This window comes from Triticum aestivum, chromosome 2A, assembly GCF_018294505.1.
Source record: "Triticum aestivum cultivar Chinese Spring chromosome 2A, IWGSC CS RefSeq v2.1, whole genome shotgun sequence".
Taxonomy (NCBI): domain Eukaryota; kingdom Viridiplantae; phylum Streptophyta; class Magnoliopsida; order Poales; family Poaceae; genus Triticum; species Triticum aestivum.
This window is the reverse complement of record NC_057797.1, coordinates 746,722,942-746,737,583: the sequence shown is the minus strand read 5'-3', so window position 1 is coordinate 746,737,583 and position 14,642 is coordinate 746,722,942. Positions and strand designations below refer to the sequence as shown.

Below are 14,642 nucleotides of genomic sequence, written 5' to 3'. Positions count from 1 at the left end.
CTCCATGCTGAGATTTTCTTGTGTGTGCAGTGAATCGAGATCAGGTCGGATGGCTAGCAGCATCAACCTAGACTTATGAAAACCTTGAAGGTCCTAGGTCTTTTTCCGATAGCCTATCAGCTATCCATGAAAATATGCCAAACTTTTGCATTATTACTTCCTCCTTTGGGGTTTACGACTTATATATGCATTAAAATATATATACCAAACGCATCCATGATTTTCTGTTTAGTCACATAAAATTGACTTTATTTAGTTACTCTGAGGCCCATATTTTTATTTTTTTATAGACAAACATGGAGGCTCTCTCTAGCGCCATTATCATAACAAAGCCAAAGTTCATATATCAACTCACAAAGGAGTGGTTCGGAAGTAAAACAGAATAAACAGAAGACAACTAGACTTGAAAGATGGATAAATTGAGCACAACCAGACTTAGACACTGAATATAGAGAAGGGACTGCAACGATACATACACGGTCAACAGATCTCATGCTCTGTCCTCCTAGTCTTCAACGGGGCGTCAAAGTCGACTGGGGTGACCAACATCCATCAAGGGTGGACACTAGCATGGATGAGGTAACTTTTCCACTGGTACCTCGCTTCTTGACCTGAGATTCGAAGCGAACACCTTCAGATTTAGAGATCTTGAATTTGTGCTAAAAATCTCCAGGAAGAGGCAACCCAGGGTCGTCGTGCAACATCTTGGCCAGCCACACTCAGGATCATCATAGGTTTTTGGACGGAATTCATCAAGGAGGTCACAAATTGCATCAGATTCGATTTGTATTGCTCCGGGGTCATGGTTGCCCAATATCTGATGGTTTTTAGGATCATTCTGCAAAACTGAGCAATGGAAAGCCATTTGATTTTTTTTTAAACACAGAGTCCCTATATTTCCACAAACACCATAAGGTAGACAATATTTAACACCGAATTTTTATTGTTCGAAATCCAGTATCTAGCATATGATTCATAACCATGTCCCGTGGGAACTTTAAATTGATCACTAGTGAAAGACCATATACATTTAGATACCACACAATCAAAGAATAAGTGGGAGATTGAGTCATCATTAGTACAAAAACTAAGTCTAGGGGTTTTATAATATGTATGTTCCTTAAGTTGTCCCTAGTAATTATTTTTTTATGAGAAAGCAACTAGAGAAATACACGAATCTTTGGTGGAACTCTAAGTTTCCAGACTACCTGAATGAAAACTGGTTGAATCCAATAGAAGTTGATCACATGATAAAGAGAACTGGTGGCATATTGTCCCTTGTTTTCTAGTTGCCAAAGCAGAACAACAATGTCATTTGTGAAAACAACACTTTTGACAATTTCTACCAACTGGAAACCATTGATTCATACATTTATAACTAAAAGTTCTCCTAAAAGACAACTTAAGCTGGTGGCCATCCCAAACTTCATTAATGCATTTGGAATGCTCATTACAAATAGTATATATAGGCCAAAATTGAATAGTCAGAGGTGAGGTGCCAAACCAAGTAGCCCCCTAGATCCTGATTTTCCTCCCATCGGCAACTGTCCACCTATACCCAAACTTAAGAGGCTAGATGATGGATCTAACCCCTTTCCAAAACCTAGAGATGTTGGCATAAAAGCTTGGGGCAAACAAGTTAGACTTGTTAGTCATATATTTATGATCTATAATTTGTTTCGAAGCTTGCCCTCTCCTTGAGAGTATCTTTTGATCCAAGATCCTAGAAGGAAGAGCTCAACTTCCTGTGGGTTTGGAATATGTAGACCCCAAATTATTTTTTCATGCGAACAAGCTTCCAGTTAGCAAGCTTCCTATGACCTTGAAAGTCATTCCAGGCATAGTGAGACATTTGGAAATTAATAATCTCAATGGCCCACCAAGGGAATTTAAAGAAGGACAAAAGGTAAATAGGAATGCTTGCAAGGCATGCTTGAATAAGGATGAGTCTACCATTATAGGAGAGAAGCTTTCCTCTCCAGCCAACAATCCTTTTCAAAATCTTATCTATTAGAGGTTGAGTATCCTTTTTTCCAAATTTAATCATGATGGAGAGGAATCCCCAGATATTTAATAGGGAAACTGCCCGCACTACATCCAATGATAGTCTCCAACATATTTATAATTTTTGATTGTTCTATATTGTTATATTATCATTCTTGGATGTTTTACAATCATTTTATAGCAACTTTATATCATTTTTAGGGACTAACCTACTGACATAGTTCCCAGTGTCAGTTGCTGTTTTTTTGCTTGTTTTTTAGTTCACAGAATATCAGTACCAAACAGAGTCCAAACACAACGAAACTTTTTGGAGAATTGTTCTGGACCAGAAGACACCCAGTGGGCCAAAGAAGTACCAGAGGGGAGGCCCGAGGTGGGCACAACCCACCAGGGCGCGCCAAGGGGGGTCGTGCCCCCCTCAGTGACCTCCCGCGCCGCCTCTTCGCCCTATAAATATCCAAATATTCCAGAAACCCTAGGGGAGTCGACGCAACAAAATTCCAACCACCTGATACATCTCCAACGCATCTACTTTTCCAAACACTTTTGCCCCTGTTTTGGACTCTAACTTGCATGATTTGAATGGAACTAACCTGGACTAACGCTGTTTTCAGCAGAATTGCCATGATGTTATTTTTGTGCAGAAATAAAAGTTCTCGGAATGACCTGAAACGTCACAGAGAATATTTTTGGAATATATAAAAAATAATGGCGAAAGAATCAAGGCCAGGGGGCCCACACCCTATCCACGAGGGTGGGGGGGGGGGGCGCCCCCTGCCTCGTGGGCCCCCTGATGCTCCACCGACCTCAACTCCAACTCTATATATTCACGTTAGAGGAGAAAAAAAATCAGAAAGAAGGATTCACCGTGTTTTACGATACAGAGCCGCCGCCAAGCCCTAATCTCTCTCGGGAGGGCTGATCTGGAGTCCGTTTGGGGCTCCGGAGAGGGGAATCCGTCGCCATCATCATCATCAACCTTCCTCCATCACCAATTTGATGACGTTCACCGCCGTGCGTGAGTAATTCTATCGTAAGCTTGCTGTACAGTGATGGGTTGGATGAGATTTATCATGTAATCTGAGTTAGTTTTGTTAGGGTTTGATCCCTAGTATCCATTATGTTCTGATTTTGATGTTGCTATGACTTTGCTATGCTTAATGCTTGTCACTAGGGCCCGAGTGCCATGATTTCAGATCTGAACCTATTAAGTTTTCATGAATATATGTGAGTTCTTGATCCTATCTTGCAAGTCAATAGTCACCTATTATGTGTTATGATCCATTAACCCCGAAGTGACAATAATCGGGATACTTACTGGTGATGACCGTAGTTTGAGGAGTTCATGTATTCACTAAGTGTTAATGCTTTGGTCCGGTACTCTATTAAAAGGAGGCCTTAATATCCCTTAGTTTCCAATAGGACCCCGCTGCCACGGGAGGGTAGGACAAAAGATGTCATGCAAGTTCTTTTCCATAAGCACGTATGACTATATTCGGAATACATGCCTACATTACATTGATGAACTGGAACTAGTTCTGTGTCACCCTATGTTATAACTGTTGCATGAGGAATCACATCTGACATAATTATCCATCACTGATCCATTGCCTACGAGCTTTTCACATATTGATCTTCGCTTATTTACTTTTCCGTTGCAACTGCTACAATCACTACAAAACTTCTACTGTTACCTTTGCCACCATTACCGTTACTTCCATACTACTTTGCTACTAAATACATTGCTGCAGATATTAAGTTTTCCAGGTGTGGTTGAATTGACAACTCAACTGCTAATACTTGAGAATATTCTTTGCTCCCCTTGTGTCGAATCAATAAATTTGGGTTGAATACTCTACCCTTGAAAACTGTTGCGATCCCCTATACTTGCGGGTTATCAAGATTATTTTCTGGCGCCGTTGCCGGGGATCGAACCCGGGTCACTTGGGATTTATATCTGCTGATCACTATGAAAAACTTGAAAGATGAAAGAACCAAGATTTTTCCCTCAACTACGAGGCGAGGTAAGGAACTGCCATCTAGCTCTATACTTGATTCACCTTCTGTTTTGAGTAAACTTGCGACACCTACTCCTGCTATTCATTCTGATATGTCGCATGTTATTGATGATGCCACGTCTGCTTTGCATGATACTTATGATGAAACTACTTCTATGCTTGATAATACTGTGCCACTAGGTGAATTTCTTAATGAACAACTTGCTAGGGTTAGAGAAAATGAAATTATTGAAACTGATAATATTGATGAAAGTGATGATGAAGATTCTCTCCCTAGATATGAGTTGCCTATTGTGCCTGAGGGTTATGTTATGGATGAAGAAACTGCTAGAGACTTTTTAGCTTGCAATGATAGATATGATCTTAAGAAATTATTAGCTAAGCTTAAAGAAAAATCTTTGAATGCTAGAATAAAATATGACCCTGCTTTTGCTATTTCACCTATCTGTATTTCCGATAAGGATTATGATTTCTCTATCGATCCTGAGTTAATTACTTTGGTTGAATCTAATCCTTTTTATGGCTATGAATCTGAAACTGTTGTGGCACATCTTACTAAATTAAATGATATAGCCACCCTATTCACTAATGATGAGAAAACTCATTATTACTTTATCCTTGAGTTATTTCCGTTCTCATTAAAGGGTGATGCTAAAACATGGTTTAATTCTCTTGATCCTGGTTGTGTGCGTAGTCACCAGGATATGATTTATTACTTCTCTGCTAAATATTAACCCGCTCATAAGAAACAAGCTACATTAAGGGAAATATATAATTTTGTGCAAATTGAAGAAGAGAGTCTCCCACAAGCTTGGGGAGGCTTTTCCGATTACTTAATGCTTTTCCTGATCATCCTCTCAAAAAAAATGAAATACTTGATATCTTTTATAATGGACTAACTGATGCTTCTAGAGGCCACATGGATAGTTGTGCTGGTTGTGTTTTCAGGGAAAGAATTGTTGATCAAGCTGAATTGCTATTGAATAATATGTTGAGTAATGAAATGATTGAACACTTCCTGAACCAACTCCTAAGCCAACTCCGAAGAAAAGGGGTATTCTATTTCTCAGTCCTGAAGATATGCAAGAGGCAAATAAATCTATGAAAGAAAAGGGTATTAAAGCTGAAGATGTTAAGAATTTACCACCTATTGACGAAATACACGATCTTGATAACTCGACACAGGTAGTAAAGATAAATTCTCTCTATAGATTTGATGAAGGTGATATCCCTCGTTATAAGTCTGCTAGCCAATGCTTACACGAGTTTGATAATTTTATTGTTAAGCAAGAAAACTTCAATGCTTATGTTGGTAGACAATTAAAACGTAATGCTTATATGATGGAACACTTGAGTGATTATATGTCTAGAGTTAAAGGTGAACTTAAACTTATTAGTAAACATGCTTCTATGGTTACCACTCAAGTAGAACAAGTACTTAAAGCTCAGAATGATTTGCTTAATGAATTAAATAATAAGAAAAATGATAATGCTGTTAGAGTTGTGACTAGAGGGGGTAAAATGACTCAGGAACCTTTGTATCCTGAAGGCCACCCTAAGAGAATTGAGCAAGATTCTTAGAGAACTAATGTTGATGCACCTAGCTCTTCTAAGAAGAAGAAAAGGAAAAATGATAGGACTTTGCATGCTTCCAGTGAACCTGCTGTTGACACACCTGAGAATCCCAATGATATTTCTATTTCTGATGCTGAAACACAATCTGGTAATGAAGATAAACCTAGTGATAATGTTAATGATGATGTTCATGTTGATGCTCAACCTAGCAATGACAATGATGTAGAGATTGAACCTGCTGTTGATCTTGATAACCCACAATCAAAGAATCAACGTTATGATAAGAGAGACTTTGTTGCTAGGAAGCACGGTAAAGAAAGAGAACCATGGGTTTAGAAACCCATGCCTTTTCCTCCTAAACCATCCAAGAAAAAGGATGATGAGGATTTTGAGCGCTTTGCTGAAATGATTAGACCTATCTTTTTGCGTATGCGTTTGACTGATATGCTTAAAATGAATCCTTATGCTAAGTACATGAAAGATATTGTTACAAATAAAAGAGAGATACCGGAAGCTGAAATTTCCACCATGCTTGCCAATTATAATTTTAAGGGTGGAATACCAAAGAAACTAGGAGATTCAGGAGTACCAACTATACCATGCTCTATTAAGAGAAACTATGTTAAAACTGTTTTATGTGATCTTGAAGCCGGTGTTAGTGTTATGCCTCTCTCTTAATATCGTAGACTTGATTTGAATAAGTTGACACCTACTGAAATATCTTTGCAAATGGGTGATAAATCAACTGCTATACCTGTCGGTATTTGTGAGGATGTGTGTGTTGTGGTTGCAAACGTTACTATTTTAACGGACTTTGTTATTCTTGATATTCCTAAGGACGATAGTATGTCGATTATCCTTGGTAGACCCTTTTTGAATACTGCAGGGGCTATTATTGATTGCAACAAAGGTAATGTCACTTTTCATGTTAATGGTAATGAGCATACGGTACATTTTCCAAGGAAACAACCTCAAGTCCACAATATTAATTCTATTGGAAAAACTTCAACAATTATTATTGGAGGTTTTGAATTTCCTCTTCCTACTGTCAAGAAGAAATATGATATTCTTATTGTTGGGGACATGCATATCCCCGTTGAGGTAACCAAGTGTTATTCGAAAAAATTTCGGTTTCATGCAATTCAGAAAGAGTTTGTTAATAAGACTTGATCAACCTTATTAGTGGATTCCTTTTGAGGAGGATGAGATGGATGAAGTTAGAAAGCACAATTCCCTGTACCCTCTTTTTTTACTTTATGTTATTTAGATTAAATAAAGCAAAAATAGTATTTTCTGTCTGTTTTCTGAATTATCCATGCAATAAAAAATACCCCGAAAATAAAAGTTCTCCAGATGTCATAAAATTTTTATATGATTTTTTCTAGAATATTTAAGAATTATTGGCACTGAGAACACACTAGGGGGATCCACCACCTGGCCACGAGGGTCCAGGGCGCGCCCACCCCCCTGGGGCGCGCCCCCTGCCTTGTGGACCCCACGTGGGCCCCCTCCACTTATTCTTGCACCCACACACTTCGTCTTCCTCCAGAAAAAATCCGTTAACCCCGAAGTGACAATAATCGGGATACTTACCGGTGATGACCGTAGTTTGAGGAGTTCATGTATTCATTAAGTGTTAATGCTTTGGTCCGGTACTCTATTAAAAGGAGGCCTTAATATCCCTTAGTTTCCAATAGGACCCCGCTGCCACAGGAGGGTAGGACAAAAGATGTCATGCAAGTTCTTTTCCATAAGCACGTATGACTATATTCGGAATACATGCCTACATTGCATTGATGAACTAGAGCTAGTTCTATGTCACCCTATGTTATAACTGTTGTATGAGGAATCGCATCCGACATAATTATCCATCACTGATTCATTGCCTACGAGCTTTTCACATATTGATCTTCGCTTATTTACTTTTCCATTGCCACTGTTACAATCACTACAAAACTGCTACTGTTACCTTTGCCACCATTACCGTTACTTCCATACTACTTTGCTACTAAATACTTTGCTGCAGATATTAAGTTTTTTAGGTGTGGTTGAATTGACAACTCAACTGCTAATACTTGAAAATATTCTTTGGCTCCCCTTGTGTCGAATCAATAAACTTGGGTTGAATACTCTACCCTCGAAAACTGTTGCGACCCCCTATACTTACGGGTTATCACCGCCGCAAGTTTCAGAACCACGAGATCCAATCTAAACACCATCACGGAGGGGTTCTTCATCCTCATTGGTGCCTCTCCGATGATGCATGAGTAGTTCACCATAGACCTATGGGTCCGTAGGCAGTAGCTAGATGGCTTCCTCTCTCTCTCTCTCCCTCTCTTGATTCTCAATACAATGGTCTCTTGGAGATCTATTTGATGTAACTCTTTTTGCGGTGTGTTTGTTAGGATCCGATGAACTTTGAGTTTATGATCAGATCTATATCCATGAATATTATTTGAGTTTTCTTTGATCTTTTATATGCATGATTATTTATAGCCTCATATTTCTTTTTCGAATCTTTGGTTTAATTAGGCCAACTAGATCATTTTTTTGCCATGGGAAGAGGTGCTTTGTGATGGGTTCGATCTTGCGTTTTCCCAATGATAGAAGGGGCAGCAAGACATGCATGTATCATTGCTATTAAGGATAAAAAGATGGGGGCTATTCCTACATGAATACATCTCGTCTACATCATGTCATCGTTCTTATTGCATTACTCTGTTGCTCCATGAACTTAATACACTAGATGCATGCTGGATAGCGGTCGATGTGTGGAGTAATAGTAGTAGATGCAGGCAGGAGTCGGTCTACTAATCTTGGAAGTGATGCTTATATATTGATCATTGCCTTGGATATCGTCATAACTATTCGATTTTTTATCAATTGCCCGACAGTAATTTGTTTACCCACCGTGTGCTATTTCTTGAGAGAAGCCACTAGTGAAATCTACAACCTCCGGGTCTATTCTTTATCATATTTGCTTTCCGATCTATTATTTTCCTTTGAGATCTATTTTTATTTGCTTTTATTTTCAGATCAGTTATTCCAAAAACCCAAAATACTTTGCTGCACTTTTTATTTACATATTTTATTTCGCATTTTATCGAGATCTATTTATCCAATCTACCACAATTTTACCCCGTCAACTTGACAATTTCTAGTGTCGTTACCCGAAGAGGGATTGACAACCCCGGCCCTCATACGCGTTGGGTTGCAAGTATTTGTTCTTTGTGCCCTGGTACCGTTTACGTAGTGTTGCTTGGTTCACCTACTGGATTTATACCTTGATTTCATAACCGAGGGAAATACCTACCGTAGCCGTACTACATCATCCCTTCCTCTTTGGGGAAATACCGACACAGTTTCAGGCGACATCACCCAACAGCTCTATGAAAGGCTCAAGTTCATCACCATCCATATTAATGGGAATAAGTTACTTTTATTATAGTTGCTTCTCATGCCAGGAAACCTGATCAAAATAGTTCAGTAGAGTTTTCAAGTTTTGGGCATGGTTGGAATTTTTACCTATAAATAAAATGGTACCATCTGCATATTGGAAGCAAATAATACCCTCGGGACAAACCCCAAGATAAAGCTCTTTAATCAAGTTATGAACAACAGCCTTAGAGAGCATCTTGGTAAGAACATCCACTACTAGGTTAAAAAAGAGGTGAGAGGGGGCCCCCTTGCCTCACGCCCTTCCCAGTTTTAAAGAAATCTCCTTCTACATTGTTAATCTTGACCCCAACTAAACCTCCATGGGTTATTTGGTTAATCCATGGAAGCCATTTGTTACAAAAACCTATAATTCTAAGGAGCTCGACTAGGAAGTCAAAACTTATTTTATCAAAAGCTTTGCCATAGTTTAACTTAAGGATTATCCCATGATTTTTTACTAGAATGGACATAGTGGAGAACTTCGTGGGCAGTGACTACACTCTCTAAAATACACTTTCCTTTAAGGAAGGCAGATTGATTGCTAGCTATTAACTTCACATAATAATAGAGAGTCTATTTGTAAGAATTTTGGTGAAAATCTCAACCTCCTTAGGAATGAGAGTAAGCATAGCAACGTTGAGCCTATAGATGTCTAAATGTTCATTATAGAAATCCCCAAACATAGCTATAAGATTTTTTGATCAATTCCCAAAAAACTGGTAGAATAAAAAAGGGATACCATCCGGGCCAACGTCCCATTAGAATAGGAATCAAAACCATCCTTCTTAATCTCAACTTTAATTAGTAAAGGATGGCTCCAGGTTTTCATTCTCTGAGAGTTGCACCTTCTGTTCGGCTGAAAAGAAATCAACATTCAAGCAAAAATCTGTTAAATTTTGGCAAATTTTATTTCCATTCCAATGCCTTACTTTATTGGTTGTTGGATACATTGAGCCGCCAACGCGCTAATTAAAGATAGTTTAACATGAAATAATGAAGTTTTGGGAAAGCAGGGTCTTACGAGGCCTTGAATGTGCGTTTTGTAAAATGCTAACATGTCTTAGGACAATTTCATATGTAAAATGCTAACGTGGTACAATAATGAAAGAAGGGGGATGAGAGAGTTATATGTTAGTGGAGATACGGTTATTACCTCTTTTCAGTATGCAGTGCAATTAATGCTCATATCCAATATCACCTCTCTCTCTATGCTCCTCTCTTTCCCTTCTCTCCACAATTAGGCCACAATGTTTAGATGCAAACATGATCTCTAAATTGATTAAATGTAGTATCACTTACGTACGACACCTAAGAAACAGTGTATTGGGGTGGTTGTCTCTAAATTCTTTCCACCAAGTAGGATGACATGCTAAGAGCCAATGCATTGAGAGTGCCCTAAACATGGAAGGAGGTTGCCATAAATAGGCAAAGCTTCGCCTATAGAAAATATGCCGCTTAGCAACATCTTTTACCCTTCTATAGTTGCAATTGTCTTGTTTTGATTTTGTTTTACAATACTTTGTCATTATTTATGCTGCATCAACAAGATCCATCTACTTCAGTTTTCATATTCATCATGCCTTGACCCGATTGGGCATAAAATTTGACATGTATTGAAGTTCATGCCCCCTGTGGTAACATCAATTAATCTCGATTGAACAATCCACAAAGTAAATCCAGAGCAAAAGTAGGAGAAAGTCACAATCTTTTGGAGAGAAAAAGCCAAAAGTTCAAAGAATATTAGAGCAGTAGCACCTTGACTGCTTCTCAGTCCAATTATTAATAGATGATAATGCAACCAAATTTGCAAGAAAGTAGGGACCATGCTGCCACTCCTGGTAAGAGCAAGTCCAATAAGGTGACATAAACAGGCTATAAGGAATATAATATTATATCTTTACTTAGTTGGAGGAGAGAGAAGAGAAACGGGTTCTTGGTTAGTAGCCAGCTACAACACGAGATCCAAGACGCTTTGTGAGGATGTAAGGAAGGCCAACTATTAATAAAGTATTATAAATTTAAAACTTACTATTGTACATGCCGACTATGAGATTGACTCTAGATGACACGACAACTCCTTATAGCCGACCATTGGCTGTATTATTAACCATGCTCTAAGTCTCAGCAGTTGTTGCATGGGAGTTTGAAGGCTTGAAGCACTTAAAAAGGGCATTCCTGTATAAATTATAACCGAATCATGTCAGGACAAGCACAAGAGGTAAATTAAACAGGTACCAAGTTTTTCGGGAACAGCCTTCCTTAAAAAGTGACAGCCCAACCAGAGCACATGATACAAAAGCGGCTTAAAGAACAATCACCAACACCAAGGTATGTAGCATTTCTAATTGTTTTTAAGCTCCCCCTTAATTAATTTGGGAGTTTGACATGCCAGTACAGTGTGGCCAGTGAGTGGATCTCGGCGAGGAGACCCTCAGGCCCCTGCCTGTCTATAAATACAAGTGCCTGAGGCCAGTTCTTCTTAGTCTTTGCTTCCATTCTCCTTCACCTGCTCCACCTCCCATATATTTAGCATCAGCACTAGCATCTCCCACCAGGCCATCACTTGCTACTACCTCAGGAAACCCAGCTCATTTGGGTCAACATACAGATCATGAGGTCTTCATTGATGGTCTTGGCTTCTCTTCTCCTCCTCCTGGTTCTGGCTACAACAGCACATGGTATGCTCCATCTCCATGCATGGCTGGCGACCCACTCTTGTCAATTTTGCTCTTGCATTTGGTGGCTCTTTGGGGGTACCCTATATCCTGGATCAGTGCTCACTGGGAACTCCTTTCTCTGGAAATGCAGGGATTCGGCTGGACAAGGACCTGCATGAAGCACTCAGCAACAAGGTCAGTGCCGTGTACTGTATATGATCAATGATCTTGAATTCCTGATCCAGGAAGTTCTCCCTTCCTGAAACTGGAACAATTTTTGGTAAAGTTTTGCTGATTTCCTCTGTGCATCTCTTGTGCATCCAGCAGGAACAACTGGCCGGGCAGCCACCCAAACCCAATGGCGCCGCTGATTCGACCGGCACCAGCAAGCACTGCACGTCCAATGGGAATTGCTCAGGTACAGCAATGGAGCAGACGCCTCATACTGCCATTGTTGTGAAGGATAGAGACCACACCCAAGTGGTGGCTAGTGCGTACGCGCGGTCCGCCGTGCCAAAGTTCCACGAAGATTACTACGGGCCGGGCGGCCATGAACCTAATCACCACTAATCACAGATGCATATCCACCACCTCCCCCCTTTGCAGGCCGCAGCTAGCAGCCCTAATTACCTGGTTCAGCAGTAAAACTGTCGACTTAGTGCTGCGTCCGTCTTGGTTTGGAGCTTGGGTGATGTAAAAGGAGAAGCACTAAGCAGTTCTGCTCCAATTCCCTATGATTAGTACTAGTGCTACTGGTAGCTAATGTTGTGTACGACCTGAAACCCTGAGTTTTTAGCTCTCTGCATCGTCAGTTTGGTTTTCTTTTCACCCGCTACTCTTTTTTTTTCACCGGCTGCTGTTGTGATCCCAAGTTCCCAGCATGTTCCTCTCTTTCTGTGGATGCATTTGCATGCATTGGCATATGTGCGTGGCCCATAGTTCCATTTCTGGTTCTGAGCAGCAACGGTACTACTATAGCACGCACATGTCACATGCATGTCAGGATAGTAAAAACGAAAACACTAGAAGATGCTACTCATAACTAAAACCACGCTTAATGGCCTGCCACGCACTGACATTTCGGACCTTCAACAGTACACACGACGCTGTAAATCATAGCTAGACTTCGTGTATACATACAAGTTAAAAGCGAGTAGGTTAACAGTGCAGCTTTTGCAGTATTTTACCTTCCTTGAGTTGTGGCAGCAGCCTTAATCTAACAGGGAGGGGTCTCTTTGGTGCGTGCAGGAAAGGCGAAAAAGCCACCGTCGCCGCAGGCTCACGCCGAACCGGACGACGCATCAGCAGCCAAGCATCAGGTCAGTGCAGTCGCAGCGCACATCTTCTTTTCCCCCAGGTTTTCAGGCTCTGACCGGAATGGCTAATGCGTGTGTTTTCAGATAGCCCCGAAGAGGAACGACGGCGACGCGCAGGTCACTAGCCACGGTGGCGGCCAGGAGGAGAAGACATGGTCGCGCCGGGCGCTGCCGCGGCGGCCAGAGCAGCAGGAGGCGAGGACGTACCCGGACCTGATCGACATCGCCGGGATGGACTACTCGCCGGCCGCCAGAAAGCCTCCCATCCACAACTGAATCCAGCGCGCGCGCACACGGATCGATCCACATATTGGAGCTGAGTACGTAGATTATTATAGTAGCACTAATACCAGTACGCGGCTGCTGGTTTATTTACTAGTTTGGCCTAGCTATTAGCTTATGGATCCTGATGGATGGAATAGAATAGTGCGGTACAGCTAATTGATCAAGTGGTAGACTGATACTACGATACTATGATGCTACGGGACAGAGACAGCGTCGCCGGAATCGCTGCGCCTTTTGTGAAGACTGGAGACGATCGTCCTACTGGCAGTACACACCAAAGCTTGGCGTTTCCCTCTCGAGTTTCCCGCGATTGTAGTAACATGCATGCATGCCCGTGTATCGGTGTATGTAAAATAGCACCGCCGTTTTGACCTCTAGTAATATATTACTACTCCGTGACTTTGCCGTGAGAATATGTGAGATCGACGCCTATTACATTTATGTGCATGTGACACATAGAACAGATTGATTAATATTACTGGAGTATGTTCCACTTAACGAGCTACTCCTAGCTAGACCGTTTGCGTTACGAGATGGTCGGTGGGAGATACTAGATTTTTAATGGAGTATGTTCCACTTAACGAGCTAGCTGGTTTGACAAATTAGTTAAGAGCTGGTCGATGGGTGAGGGACACGGCCGGCCAGGAGAGGTTCGTCACATGCAATGTCCAGTGTGTGCGACCTGTCCTCTACTGCGTGTGCATGAATTAGGCGGGCCGTCCTGGTGGTTAACGTTGTCGCAGCTGCGTAATGGGCGCGTGTTTAGTGCATGCAGTGGCGCCGCGCCGGTACTGTGGATGTGGATCCACCATGCATGGTCGATGCATGGCCGGACCTGGCACGCGTTACTGTCGCGCGCGACGGACGCGCCGTAGCTTTCCGGCGAGGCCAGGGCGAGACCGACCCTCCCCTCGACAGCAGGAGGGCCGGCAGCGTCCATGCACATGGGCGTGTTCCTGCGCCGCTGCACGGAGCCGAGATGGCGATCGATGTGGGCTACGGCGTGGGCTAGATCAGCGCGCGTACTCGCATGCATGGCACCGGCACTGCGTCGACGGTGGACTCGGTCGAACGACGGGTGCGGCGCCGGCCGGCAGGCTTGACTTGTTTTGCACTCAACGGAGCCAAGGCACCGTTATGGTTCTTGTCAGAATGTCAACCTTGTCATGCATGCATGCATGTCAGCGTACGCGCCGGCCGGCATGCCCATCCGTGCATGACTCGGTGACTCCATTAATGGCAGTCGTCTACTCCTACTACTCGTCAAGCGTTGGAACTTGGAGGCCACACCCATGTAAATAACCATACGTATAAAAGAATGGGTTGAGGTAAACGGCACAGAGCATGTA

The 14,642-nt window shown here is 41.7% G+C and overlaps 1 protein-coding gene across 2 annotated transcripts; it reads left to right on the top strand.

Annotated features, from left to right (window-relative positions):
* The first annotated feature begins 11,524 nt into the window (after positions 1 to 11,524).
* LOC123186386 (uncharacterized) lies at positions 11,525 to 13,682 on the top strand. Of its 2 annotated transcripts, none has more exons than XM_044598164.1 (5): positions 11,525 to 11,713; positions 11,844 to 11,887; positions 12,020 to 12,110; positions 12,941 to 13,011; positions 13,093 to 13,682. In XM_044598164.1, the coding sequence occupies exons 1-5, from the start codon at positions 11,647 to 11,649 to the stop codon at positions 13,282 to 13,284; spliced, it is 465 nt and encodes a 154-aa protein (XP_044454099.1). In that variant the 5' UTR covers positions 11,525 to 11,646; the 3' UTR covers positions 13,285 to 13,682. The 2 variants fall into 2 exon arrangements, with proteins under 2 accessions (XP_044454099.1, XP_044454098.1); XM_044598163.1 differs by having other exon boundaries at positions 11,531 to 11,713; positions 12,017 to 12,110.
* Positions 13,683 to 14,642: the final 960 nt, after the last annotated feature.